The sequence below is a fragment of the Nycticebus coucang genome, chromosome 18, assembly GCF_027406575.1.
Source record: "Nycticebus coucang isolate mNycCou1 chromosome 18, mNycCou1.pri, whole genome shotgun sequence".
In the NCBI taxonomy this organism is placed as follows: domain Eukaryota; kingdom Metazoa; phylum Chordata; class Mammalia; order Primates; family Lorisidae; genus Nycticebus; species Nycticebus coucang.
The window spans coordinates 66,104,739-66,116,804 of record NC_069797.1 but is presented as its reverse complement, the minus strand read 5'-3'; the positions used below and the strand labels follow the sequence as shown (position 1 = coordinate 66,116,804).

Sequence of the window (12,066 nt, the reverse complement as noted above, 5' to 3'; positions counted from 1 at the left end):
TGTAACTTAGCAATGGGGGATTGCTAAGGGCGGACATCCCTCCTAACTTAGCTCACCAGCACCCCCCTGAGCTGAATAAAGCATTTTACAACTGCCCTCCATGCCTGAGTTCTCTCCAGCCTGGCCGAATTAGAACACTGGCATTACAACATCTAAATCCTAAATTATGTGTATCCCAATGTTTAGCTTCAAGTGGGCTCATTAACACTGTTCCCCTTTTGCACTGAAGCTTTGGTTAGTTGAAGGTATTTATTAATAGCAGTTGATTCCCAAGAGAAACATACTTGAATTTGCAACCATGACGTTGCACCCTAAGCCCTGTAATCCAGATCTTCAGAACCTCCCATTTCCTCTAGGGCAAAGACAAAGGTGACAGATTATAAATTACTCCAGGAAAAAATGCTCCCACTAAATTCTAAATCCCATCCTATTGTTATAATTGAAGGCGTTACAGGTCTGGAGTGACTTTGTCATTTCGTCCAGTGACTGAACAGACAAGCTCTTGAAGCTGACAAATGCCATAGCAAGAAAAAATGAGCCATTGGCACCTGGCTGTCTGCTTTGGTAAGCCCTGGAGCAAGGAGAGGGTGTCATCAGAAGGAGTCATCAGAGTTTAATGCTGTGGAAATAGAAAATGAAGAGCCAGTTGGAGCCAAATGGGTAGAGATTTAAAAACTTTCAGTTGGCCACACTTACTAGGATTTGTGAATCATTGTCACCAGAAACAAGGCTTTCGCACCCCGCCTTTTGATGGATTTCCAAATTCTGACATTCCCCACCACCCAAGCAGAGGGGTCTTATTGGTAAGACTGCTGGGATATTTGTCAAAAGTTAGATGGGAAACAAAGTGTCACCTCCCTCGTTCAGCGGCTGATCCTCAGCTCTGGTTAGAAACAAACCCATTGAAATACCAAGTACATAGCAGATGGCCTTAATACAATTACAAGAACAAATCGTATTCAGGAGTTTTTGAAATACAGTTACAGCGGTTGAAATGATGATTTCAAATCTTTTAATCTAATCCTTAAGGCCCTTTAATTAATATTTTATTAATCCCAATATGAGTGTGTTTCAAAGCCAAAAAACTGTATCTTTAAGTATGTCGGCGTTCGGAGCACCATTTCCTAATCCATGGGTTGGTTTCAGGCAAGTCTCTTAACTTCCTGAACCTCAGTCTTCTCACCTATAAAATGGGATTTTTCCTTTGTTTAAAATCCTAGTAGTTCTTTCTGTTTGCATAGTACCCTGCAGAGGACAGAGAAAGTTCTCTTACATGCACTCATTTAACTGTCCCCTGGTCTTTCTGGGCGAGCAGGGTCCCCGGGGGTGGAATGTTTCCCCTCCTGGTAGCTCTTTACATTTCCATGCGGGTTTATGCATTTCTGGCTGGCACGGCTTCTGCCATTTAAACACAGGGAATAGACAGTCCCACTAGGGAGACAGATGGAAAGGCAAGAAACGGATCCAAGCAGACGCTAGTTACTGCATTCATTCATCCATTCACCCTTTATTTTTTATTACTCATTAAATAATTATTAAATACATGTTATGGCGGTATCTTTCACATGAGGGACTAGGATACATAATGTTTAGAAGTAGAATACAGGAGTAGGAAAACTTCCATTTAAGTGCTTGTCCTGGCACTTACTAGGTTTCCCACCTTTTTTCTAGGCAGTTGGGAAGTTCTATAGTCGTTCTACGGTTATGTGGTGTGCTAATGCTCTTTTTTTCTGTTCTAACTTTGAAAATCCCAATAAAACAGAAATAGACTTGCCCAGTGATTACAGTTGGTGCCAGGCAAGTCAGCAGACTCCAGGATAGGTGAACAAGCCTAGCCATGCCCAGCAGCGCCTCCTGCTGACCACCCGTCTTAACACAGAGACTCAACGGCAACCCCAAATTTACTATAGTGCCTTCTTCCCAATTAAGGTAGAAGTGGGTATTCAAATGCATCTGACTCTAGGAAAGACCCAGGTAAGAAGGCGCCAGTCCTGGAATGATGCAGGTTCACCACTTTCACTTCAGGGACTGTGCCTGTGGAGCTACACGGCTGGGGTGTGTCCTAATCAGGCCGTCAGCAAATCCAGCTGAATTCTCTAGAGCGGGTGGGAAGAATAAATGCCGAAGCAGGAAGAGCTCATTTCAGACTCTGTCACAGATTTGGACAAACCTGGAGCAGATTCCTTAGTCATCCTTAGCCTCAGTTTTTTCAGAGACAATGGTAGTATCTACTTGGTAGGGTTACTGGAAGATCAAAGGAGCCAAGGTCTGTTAAGCACCCCTTTGAGGCTTGGTCTTCGGTACATACCCTGTAAGGGGTCTGGGACCGTGTTTATGTGTCGGGAAGTTTCTAGGTTCTAGGGCTTCAGTGATGAACGTGGATCTTAACCTTCAGAGAATTTGTAATCTATCAGGTTGGTGCCTTTAAACAAATATCTATTTAATCACAACCCTGGGAAGTCTACAACGAAGAAGTCACAATCCTATGGGAAGTGGAATAAGGCAAACAGCTTCATCTGCACACTCAGGAAAGGCGTTCTTGGCAGTAGGAGGCTCTGTGGGAGCATTGCCTGGGAAAGAAGAGGAGGTCAGAGCTGATCGTTTAGTATCTGATAAAAGTGCTTTTCCAACAGGTTAAAAAGGGGGTGAATTATTCATTAAATTATGCTGAGATGAAAGTCTGGCGTTTGGGAGAAAATTCTAAGTTAATTCTCCTATGACATACTGCAAAATAATTTTTACATAAAGTGCTAGACATGAAAAGTAAAGCTACAAAATAATTAAAAGAAAATAAAAATTTTTACCCTTTTGGGAAAGGAATTTCTAAGTATTATTCAGAGGCTAAATGCCTACTAGAAAAGCTTGTAGATATTTTTAAGAGGCTTATATTTCTGAATGTTAAAAGATACTATTTAAAAAAACACAAATAGATGAATTTGGAAAACTGTTTGTAAAATCAACAACAGAAGGTTGGTATCCTTAAGATATATAAGGCTCATGTTTATCAGTAAGAAATCCACATAATCTCTTGTGAGAGTAGGGACCTTACCTGCCCTTTTCTACATAGTACCCCTAGCGCCCGGCCTAGACCCTGAAAGAATGAATGAATGGACCAGCCGAGCATGACAGAAAACCGGGCAAAGTATGTAGGCAGTTTACTAAAAAAGAGAAACGTGGCCGGGTATGGCGGCTCACACCTGTCAACCCAGCCCTTCCGGAGGATGAGGTGGGAGGATCACTTGAGGCCAGGAGTTTGAGAACTAGCCTGAGCAAAAACAAGACCCTTTGTCTATAGAAAATAGAAATGTAGCTGGGTGTCATCCTGGGTATTCGTAGTCCCAGCTACGCAGGCATCTGAGGCAGAACAATCATTTGGACCCAGGGGTTTGGGGCTGCAGTGAGCTGTGCTGACACCTTTGCACTCCAGCCTGGGCCACAGGGCAAGACTCTGTCAAAAAAAAAAGAAATTAGTCACTTGTGTCTTTGCCACAGGAAAGAAAGGGGAAAGGGCAAGGAAAAGGCAAAAGAAAAGACACTAGTGACTAATTCCCATGTGAAAAATGTGACTTAAAACACAAATGAAAGGACCATTTGCATATCACTTTTGGTCATTGATTTGGCACATTTTAGAAACCATGGCAATCCCCAGCGTTGGTGAGGATTCCAGGAAGCAGATACTTGTTTACTGCGGATGTGAGTGTCCATGTGCTGCTGCTATTGAATAATCTGGCAATATGTCTTAAAATTTATACTCCTGAGTCAGAAATAAGCATTTTGACCCCAAGATTCTACAGAATTTATTCTGTAGAAATAATCAACAGTCTCGCAGAGATGCTCGTGATATATTATTAAGTAAATAAACTGACTACCGGATAGCAGGTTAGAATAATCCCATTTTTAAAAATGTTTAGGCACATATATGGCACACCTAGAAAAAAGATGGAAAAGTGTTCTGTGAAAATAACACTATTAATATTTCTAGGCGGTAAGACTGTAGACTTTGTGGGACTTTGACATATTCTAGGATTTTTGTTTTGTTTTCTTATTTGTTTGCTTTTCTCTTTTTCCTTCTCATTTTCCTTTAATGGGCAAGCACGGCTTGTAGAATACAAAGGAAAAAAAAAAGATTATTTTCTAAAAGAATGATTTTACATAGTGATGGAAGATATCACGAAACTGTCATAACTGGCATCAGTTAGGGGCATTCATTCAATCCAGCCCTTTCGGAAGGGCTGTTTGCCATTGTGTCAAAATTATAAAGATACACAGTATGAATCCAGTAATCTCCTGTCTAGGCTCTGGGATGACATTTATCATCTCTGGGTCGTAGATTGTGGACTCATTTCATTGGAGTTCTTTGTTGTGCGTATTTACCAAAAGAACATGCGGAAAAGAATAAAGGTCATAAATTAGGGGCTTTTTGTAGGTTCTTTTGGTTATCATTTTCTTGTCAAGGAAATGAGCTGTGAATCCAAATGTGTCCCCCCCAGGTTGCTGCCCACACTTAGGCAAACCACAGGAGCTTATAGGTAGTATTTCTCATTCCTCGTGGAGAAATATGAGTAGTGCATTAAAGTAGTAAAGATGGGCAGACATGTGGAAAGTTTTCTTATGTCCCAAGACATTTAATTAGACATTCTGGGCCATTTAAAAAAAAAAATCCTAGAATATGTCAAAGTCCCACGTAAAATGATAGAGTGGTTGTTCTGAATACCCATTGGTATGTCTTCAGCTCAGAGGATCCTGGGTGATCCAGGAATCTGGGAATCGTGTGCATGAGGCACACAGCTAACCTGAGAGGCGGCGAAGCCCGTGTTTTATTATTTAATAGAATAAGACATCCCACGCATAGAAATTCAGATCCCCATTACTCCCTTCCCCGGGGGGGAAGTTACAGAATCCCCCGAGTGCTTCTGATAGCCACAGTGGTAAAAGGAAGAATGGAATGAGCTCCCTATGGGCCCATCCGCCAGCTTCAACAGCTGCCTGCATTTTGCCAACTCATTCTTATCCCCACTTGTTTTACTGCAATATTTAAAAAATTTAAGATATCATGTCATTTCACCCTTAAATACTTCATCTTATACATTTCACCAGTAAATATCTTCATCCCTAACTGAAAACAATGATTTTTAACTAGTCGTCACACCATTACGCCACCTAACCAAATGAATGACGCTCCCATGTTATTATCCAGTGTTATTTCAAAATTTCTTTTCTACCATTGGCCGGTTTGAATCAAATAAGGTACAGGTATTGCACTGGATTATTGCATTTTATGCCTTTTTCAAAACATTTTAAAACTTGAGTGATTCAACAGAGTGAATGTGTATCATTGTACCTGTACATACAAGGCAGAAAAACTAGAATGTTTAGTTATTCCTCTTCATTACTCTTAGTGAAACTCTTGTTACATAGTTGGATTGTCTGATGTCAGATCCTATCTTAAATCTACTTCAGTGTCCAGATGATATTTGCAAATTAGGATAATTAAATCTACCTTCAAATAGTTCTCTGCTCTCTAGGTGAATTTAGAAGTATAATCCCAAAACAGGTTTGGGGCAGTGAATCGTGGGGTGATAGTTCTCGAAAGGTCTGAGTCGTGGGGCCCGCTGTCCTTGGTGTAGAAATCAAAGACAGATAATATCACCTCCTCTGCACGAGCTGACTGTATAAATGCCTCCCCACTTGATTTACCTGTTCTAGCAGGTGCTATTTGATTTACCACTAGGTATAATTGATTTCTTTGTTTTCACACAGATAATCGCTTATCAGCCGTATGGGAAATCCGTGGACTGGTGGGCCTATGGCGTCCTGCTGTATGAGATGCTCGCCGGACAGGTAATGCTCTGCTGCATGTTCACGTTTGCGCACCACTGTACCCTATGAATACTTCAGCTCTCTTAGAGCGCTGAGAGCAGGATCTAGCCGGGTAGTGTGGCTGACTTCCCTGACCCAGGTGAAAGAGGACAAAATTCTGCCTTGAAACGTAGATCATACTCAGACCGCAATTAAGTTTTCAGGATCTCAAAACTGGGATGAGGTTAAGGTTTCCTGTAAGTTTGTTTACAAAGGTTACCCCAGCTCTCCCCATGTGTATAATTGGTATTATCATTTAAGGAAGAAGACAGCTGACTTTGAAGAAGTGTTTTAATAGCTCCTTCCCATTTCCTCCTATCTCACCCTTGGCAATTCCTTGTAATTTTCACAGAAGTCCAGGGAGGCTGAACTTGAAGTTAACAAAAGGTAAATGAAGTTTCTCTTGGAGTGAAACATATATCAGATAAGCCAGTTGTCTAATAGCCTTAATGTCTGTTCATCGAGCCAAGTCATGCTACCTATGCCGACAGCCAGGCCCAGCACATAGGACAGGTTTATTGCTCATGCTTGGACTGCACAGTCCTATGTGGGGGTGGGGCGCTGACCCACACAGTCATTCAGGGCTCCAGGTTTCTACCATCCATCAGCTCTGCCATCTTTTAGGGCCTCCCATCTCCCCTCTGATTCCTCCTCATTTCAACCAGCCACTGAAGAGAAGACAAGATAGTTGCACAAAACGTTTTAGTGGCCAGGCCTAGAGGTGGCACACATCACTTCTGCCTACATTCCACTGGCAACTTGGTGCCACTCAGATATAAATAGGGACGTATAGTGTGTCTGAGAGGTCAGCATGGGGAAGCAGGTTTGGTAATGATCCAGCAGATTTCTGCCTTTATACTAACTAAAGATGATTCTGCTGTGGGCAGTGTTTTATAATTCCCAGTACTCAAGTAATAGTGCCAAAGTGGAGTTTGGAGTTTGTCCCTAGCCAGAAGCCTTAGTAAGAGACAATATGAAGAAAAGCCCAGTGTTGTGCAGCAGAGGTAGAATTTGGAAAAAAGGGTTACCCTTTCAGACATGTTACATCATTTATTCATTCATTTATTCTTTCAACATGTATTTATCAGTGCTTACTATGTGTGGCAATAGGAGTGAACAAAACAGACAAAAATCCTTACCCTCTGAAGCTCCCAGCCTAGTGGAGGAGAAGCAGTAGATAAATTGGATAAGGAGAATATGTAATATGTCCAAGATAAGTTAGAATGAAAAGTAAGACTACGGGAAGAGAAGATAGTGTTGAGGGAGAGCTGAACTTCTAGCTCAGATGGCCAAAGAGGGCCTCACATAGAAGATAAAGTGGAGTGGCAATTAGAGGGAAACGCAGGAATGTCTGTGTGCAAATCTGGAGAGAGCATTCCAGGCAGAGGGAACAGCACGTGCAAAGGTCCTGAGGTAGGAGTGGGAGAGGAAGCCTCCAGCATGGCTGGAGCAGAGTGAGCTAGAGAGGCAGGGAGGAGGATGCCTGAGGTCAGACCTGCAGAAGCTCCAGAGTCTGTGAGCACAGAGGTTGTCCCGAGGCCAGTGGCTTTCACTGTGCACTCTACGTCTTGGCTGGCTTCTCCATGGTGTCTCTTTCATCATGCCTTCTGTCTCTTAGATACTAAATGAATCTTTCAGACAGTGAAAGATTTAAGGTTTTAATCTGCATTTGATCATCACTTCTCCATAGTGTTAAGACTTGTTTGGCATTAAAAAACTGGTTTAGTGTTTATTTAGAGTTTTTCCATCTCCAATCAAAATGTTTTTCTAAGGCCAAATACCTTAGTGGAAAGGCAGGTTACACACAACTGCTGTCAGTGAGACAACAGCTGGGGAAACACAAGTGGCCTGTGCCTGATGTTAATTTCCCTTCTTTACATTTTTGACAGTAAAATTTGATTCCAAATTGCCAGCCCCCGGGAACCATGCTGTTCATGAAGGCACAAAAAGCCAACTTCCCTTCCTTGATCCCACTTGAAGGTACAGAAAACAAACACTGCTTTCATTAAGGGTCACATCTGCATATGCCAACAAGCAAAATCAGTTGTATAGAAACATAGCTGGGATCTATTTCCAAGGGCACTTTACAAGAGCCCACATGAGTCAGCCAGCAGAGTAAAATTCTAGAGCACAGGCCTGCTGGGAAGTCCTCTGTCCCTTCTGATGCCTGGCTTCCCTCCTCCCCACACCTTCCTGGGGCTTCATTCCCTAGGGAAGAGCTCAAGAACTACTCCGTTCCAACAGAAAAGTTCCCCTGGGGGACACTGTGAAGTCCTACCTTCATCAGGCCTCATTTGCAAACTGGCCCTGAGATGATTTCCAGGTCTTCCTCCAGGGGTTCCTTAACCTTGCTCATGCATGGGCAGAGCTCAGGTTCCTGCTCTCTGTACCCAGTGGTTCCATAACATTCCATCATTTCCCATCCCACTTCTCAGCGCCAATTAGCCCGTCTTGTATACATCCCTTGAAGTCTTCATAATCTCGGTTGAAAATGGTGACATTCTTCTTAAAGGCATCCCACATTCCGGTGCCACGCCGGCACAGATAACAACCTTTCTTCCTTTAGATCTTCACTGTGCCTGCTGCAAACAGTATTTTCATTCAGACTTTCTTCTTCATCTTCCTCTCTGACTCCTCAATGCAAATATATTCCTCAGCTATGACTCAGCCCCAGAGAGAATAATGAAGGCTCTGCTGGTGCTGCCCACAGCCCTGCAAAGTGCCAGAAGCCTCAGAGACCCATCAAAGGGAATAGATGCTGTTATTGAAAAGTAAGATTAATTATAAAGTTGTTGATGGAGCTCTTTAACCACAGAGGGCTGAAGATGAGCAGAAAAAGAAGTTCATTGCAAATTTTCTTCTCATTTGCTTTATTTATTGCCAGCAGCCAAGGGGACAGTTAAGCATAAACAGCCTCAGTCTTTATTCAGCTGCTAAATCTCTTGACAAATTTGATCAGCTTTGAGGCATAAATAGTATTTACCCAGCACTCTAATGAGCATATTGTGGTTTGAAATGTTCACAGTGTTCATCATGTCCCTCTCTTCTTCATGTCCCTCTCTGCCAGGGTGATTTATGCTTTGTCTTCATTCCTGATGAATCAGTAATTGCCACTTTATCTATGAACTTCAGCCTGAGTTGTCCATGAGTGTTCTCCCACCCTCCACCTCAGGTTCTCAGTGATTTGCAAATAAACATGGCAAGGTGCCAATGGCCACTTACTCTAGTGAGTAATTTAGGAATAATTTTCTACCCCAGCTAGTTGGGAGGCTAAAGTGGGAAGATTGCTTCAGCCCAGAAGTTCAAAGCTACAGTGAGGTATGATCATGCCATGTGCACTCCAGCCTGAGAGAATAATTTTGTAAAGTGTAACATGTTACTCCTCATGTGTCTGTTTAAAACTCACAAATTACATATTGTTAAACTGGGGGGAGGGGTTGAGGAGAATGTAACCCATTCAAAAAATTTTTTATAGTAACCCAAGACTTGTTAACAGGAGACTTAGCTTAGAACATGGAGTTCTGACTTATAGAAATTAAAAAATAACCATGAAAATGGGGAAAGAGGGGAGGGAAGCCACCCAAAATGGTCATGTACTAAGTATATACCTGACAGTAGCCCTGCTGTCCCCAAGCTAGGTGGCTGGCGTTACTGGCAAGGAAAAGGAATATAATCATAATTTTCACCATTGACTTGCCTTTAACACCAAAGACTAGGAGCAAGTGATTACCTGTCAGAATGCTCCAGGGGTGGCCTGAAGGAACTTAACAAGAGCCACAAACGTGTTCACATCCTTCAGCCACATAATGAAGTAATTTGGAGAAGAAAAAAAAGGTTACATAGATGAATTAGTTATTAGGGTACAATGCTGGAAGCAATTGCAAACATGCTGTAAACCACTGGATCAGTCATGATGATGTATCACCCCAGTGGCATTCTGTTCTGAATGAGAACCCAGGGTCTGTAGAGAATATGTGTTTGCAACAGTCGGTGAAGACCAAGGAACTCCAAATTATGCATTGTAATTTGAAAATAATGTAAGAAAGCCTAAGAATCTACGTTAAAATAAGAGCAGTTTTGTGTTTAGGTAAAGGGAACATGGATGCTTCTTTCATGGATTGCACCTGCCCCCAGTATTGAATAAATTTAATTTAAAATAGAGCTCCAGGAAGCTTTTCTGAGTGTGATGGTCGTGACTGTTTTTCAACAGGTCTCCCTCCTGGCACTGGGTAGGATTGTACTTCCTGGCTGCCTTGTAGGTGGGTGGGGCACATGACCAGTGCTGGCCAATGAGATGGCAGAGGAAGTGCTCCAGGGTGAATTGCAGGCCTGAGACGGCCCAGAGCACATGTTCCAGCCCCACACTGGCAAGGCCAAGATGGCGATGGCTGGGTGAATCCCCAAAGCCCATCCCTCTGCTGACCCCAGGGAACCTATGGCACCTATAGCATAAGCAAGAGAGAAAATGTGTTCTCAGTTGCCATGCAGGACCTAACCTGTCGTTACCATAGATCCCTGAAGGCACAGTTAAGATACAAATAGTTGGGCGGCGCCTGTGGCTCAAGGAGTAGGGCGCCCGGTCCCATATGCCTGAGGTGGCGGGTTCAAACCCAGCCCTGGCCAAAAAAAAAAAGATACAAATAGTTTACGTTGTGAAGTTAGTCAGTCACAAGAGGACACGCACCGTGCCATCCCGTTTACGTGAGTGCCGAGAGTAGACAAATTCATAGTGACAGAGAGGAGATGGTAGTTGCCAGTGGCTGGCGGGACAGGATGACGAGGAGTTTGTGTTTAATGAGTGCAGTTTCAGTTGAGAAGGTGGGTGGTAGTGGTAGTTATGGTGAACTTAACTGCCATAGAGCTGTGTGCTCAATGAAGATGGTCAATTTTGCTACGTATATTTTATAACAATAAAAAAAATAGCGTGTCAAACGGTCTATAAAACCAGTGTATGGTGCCCCATGATCGCATTAATGTACACAGCTATGATTTAATAAAAAAAAAAAAGAAAGAAAGAAAAAAAATAGCCTGTATCTTTGCAACAGAGGAAAGAGTAGGAAAAAGTACATGTTTGATTTGATGACATTCCAAAACTGGGAGGAGGTGCTTAACTACACCGCTCCTGTTTACCCAAGGACAAGTCCACATCTGCCTCCTCTCAGGTCAGCATTTGCAGCCTGCCGGGTGGTTCCAGAAGCAGCACAGAAGCTGCACAAAGTCTGCAGCTGTGAAGAGAGGCCAACCTGATTGCCCTCCATTAGGACTGAGGAATCACACCAGGTCTCTAGCCCAGAGGCCAGTCCCCTCCAGGCGATGACTTAAAACATCTCAGGCCCCTGGGGCTGTCCACTGAGTTTTCAGAACTCACCGCTGCATATTGTGCAGTATGTGAATCAGCCTTCTGAATTTGACCAAGACGCTCTTCCCCCACGTGAGAGCCCCCTCCATGTGCTGAGCGGACCAGCAACCGAGCACCTCCACCCGACCCTATCTGGCCCCTACCAGGAGTGGCACTGGGGTCATCCTTTACCGGCTAAATATGGGGCAAGTGAGAGAAAGTGACATTGCTCATGATGGCAAAGAGCCCAAGCCTCGAGGTCAGGATGCCTGAGCTAGTCCCTGCAGCCTAAGACTATTCTGAGGGTCCAGTGAGGGGTACTGACAAAGCACCCCCCACAGTGCCCGCTGTGCAGAAAGCTGGAGACATGAGTGTCACTGTTGTCACTGGTGCTGCCCTTCTCATGCCCAGTGTCCTCCTCCTTGATCAGGCAATATAGTCTCCCAGTGGCTGAAAAATGTGGATAAAGTTGTGTCCCCTCCCTGTGATGTGACAGGAGAAACCCTAATCCTTGGAACTACACCAGAGATGGAACACAGTGTGAATTTTGAGGCTCTGTCACAGGAGAAATTGGTCTTGTGGCTCCTGGTATAGCTTAGGAACCTTACTGCAACAAACAAGCTTCAGAGGGACCCGGAGTGTCATTCCAACCCCAGATTAATCATTCATGTTGGGTGAAACAGCCGTCTGTATTGCAGGACTTCTCAGGGCCCTTTAAGATGAAAATGTTAATACAGATACCTCCAGAAAGGGGTATAGAATGCATACTTTGACCCAGAAATATGCTGTAGAGTTGGATGTTCTAAGGAAAACTCTTTGGGGTATGTCAAGATCCAGGTGTCCTGTCCTCAGTGGGGCCCAGAGAGGAC

General features: G+C 43.5%; 1 protein-coding gene across 2 annotated transcripts in view; it reads left to right on the top strand.

Annotated features, from left to right (window-relative positions):
• Nucleotides 1-12,066, top strand: part of PRKCA (protein kinase C alpha) — a 414,550-nt gene that overhangs the window by 385,092 nt on the left and 17,392 nt on the right. For both annotated transcript variants that reach the window (XM_053568365.1, XM_053568364.1), the window contains exon 14: nucleotides 5,761-5,841. In XM_053568365.1, coding sequence (XP_053424340.1) covers nucleotides 5,761-5,841 — 81 coding nt within the window. The remainder of the gene's footprint in view (nucleotides 1-5,760; nucleotides 5,842-12,066) is intronic.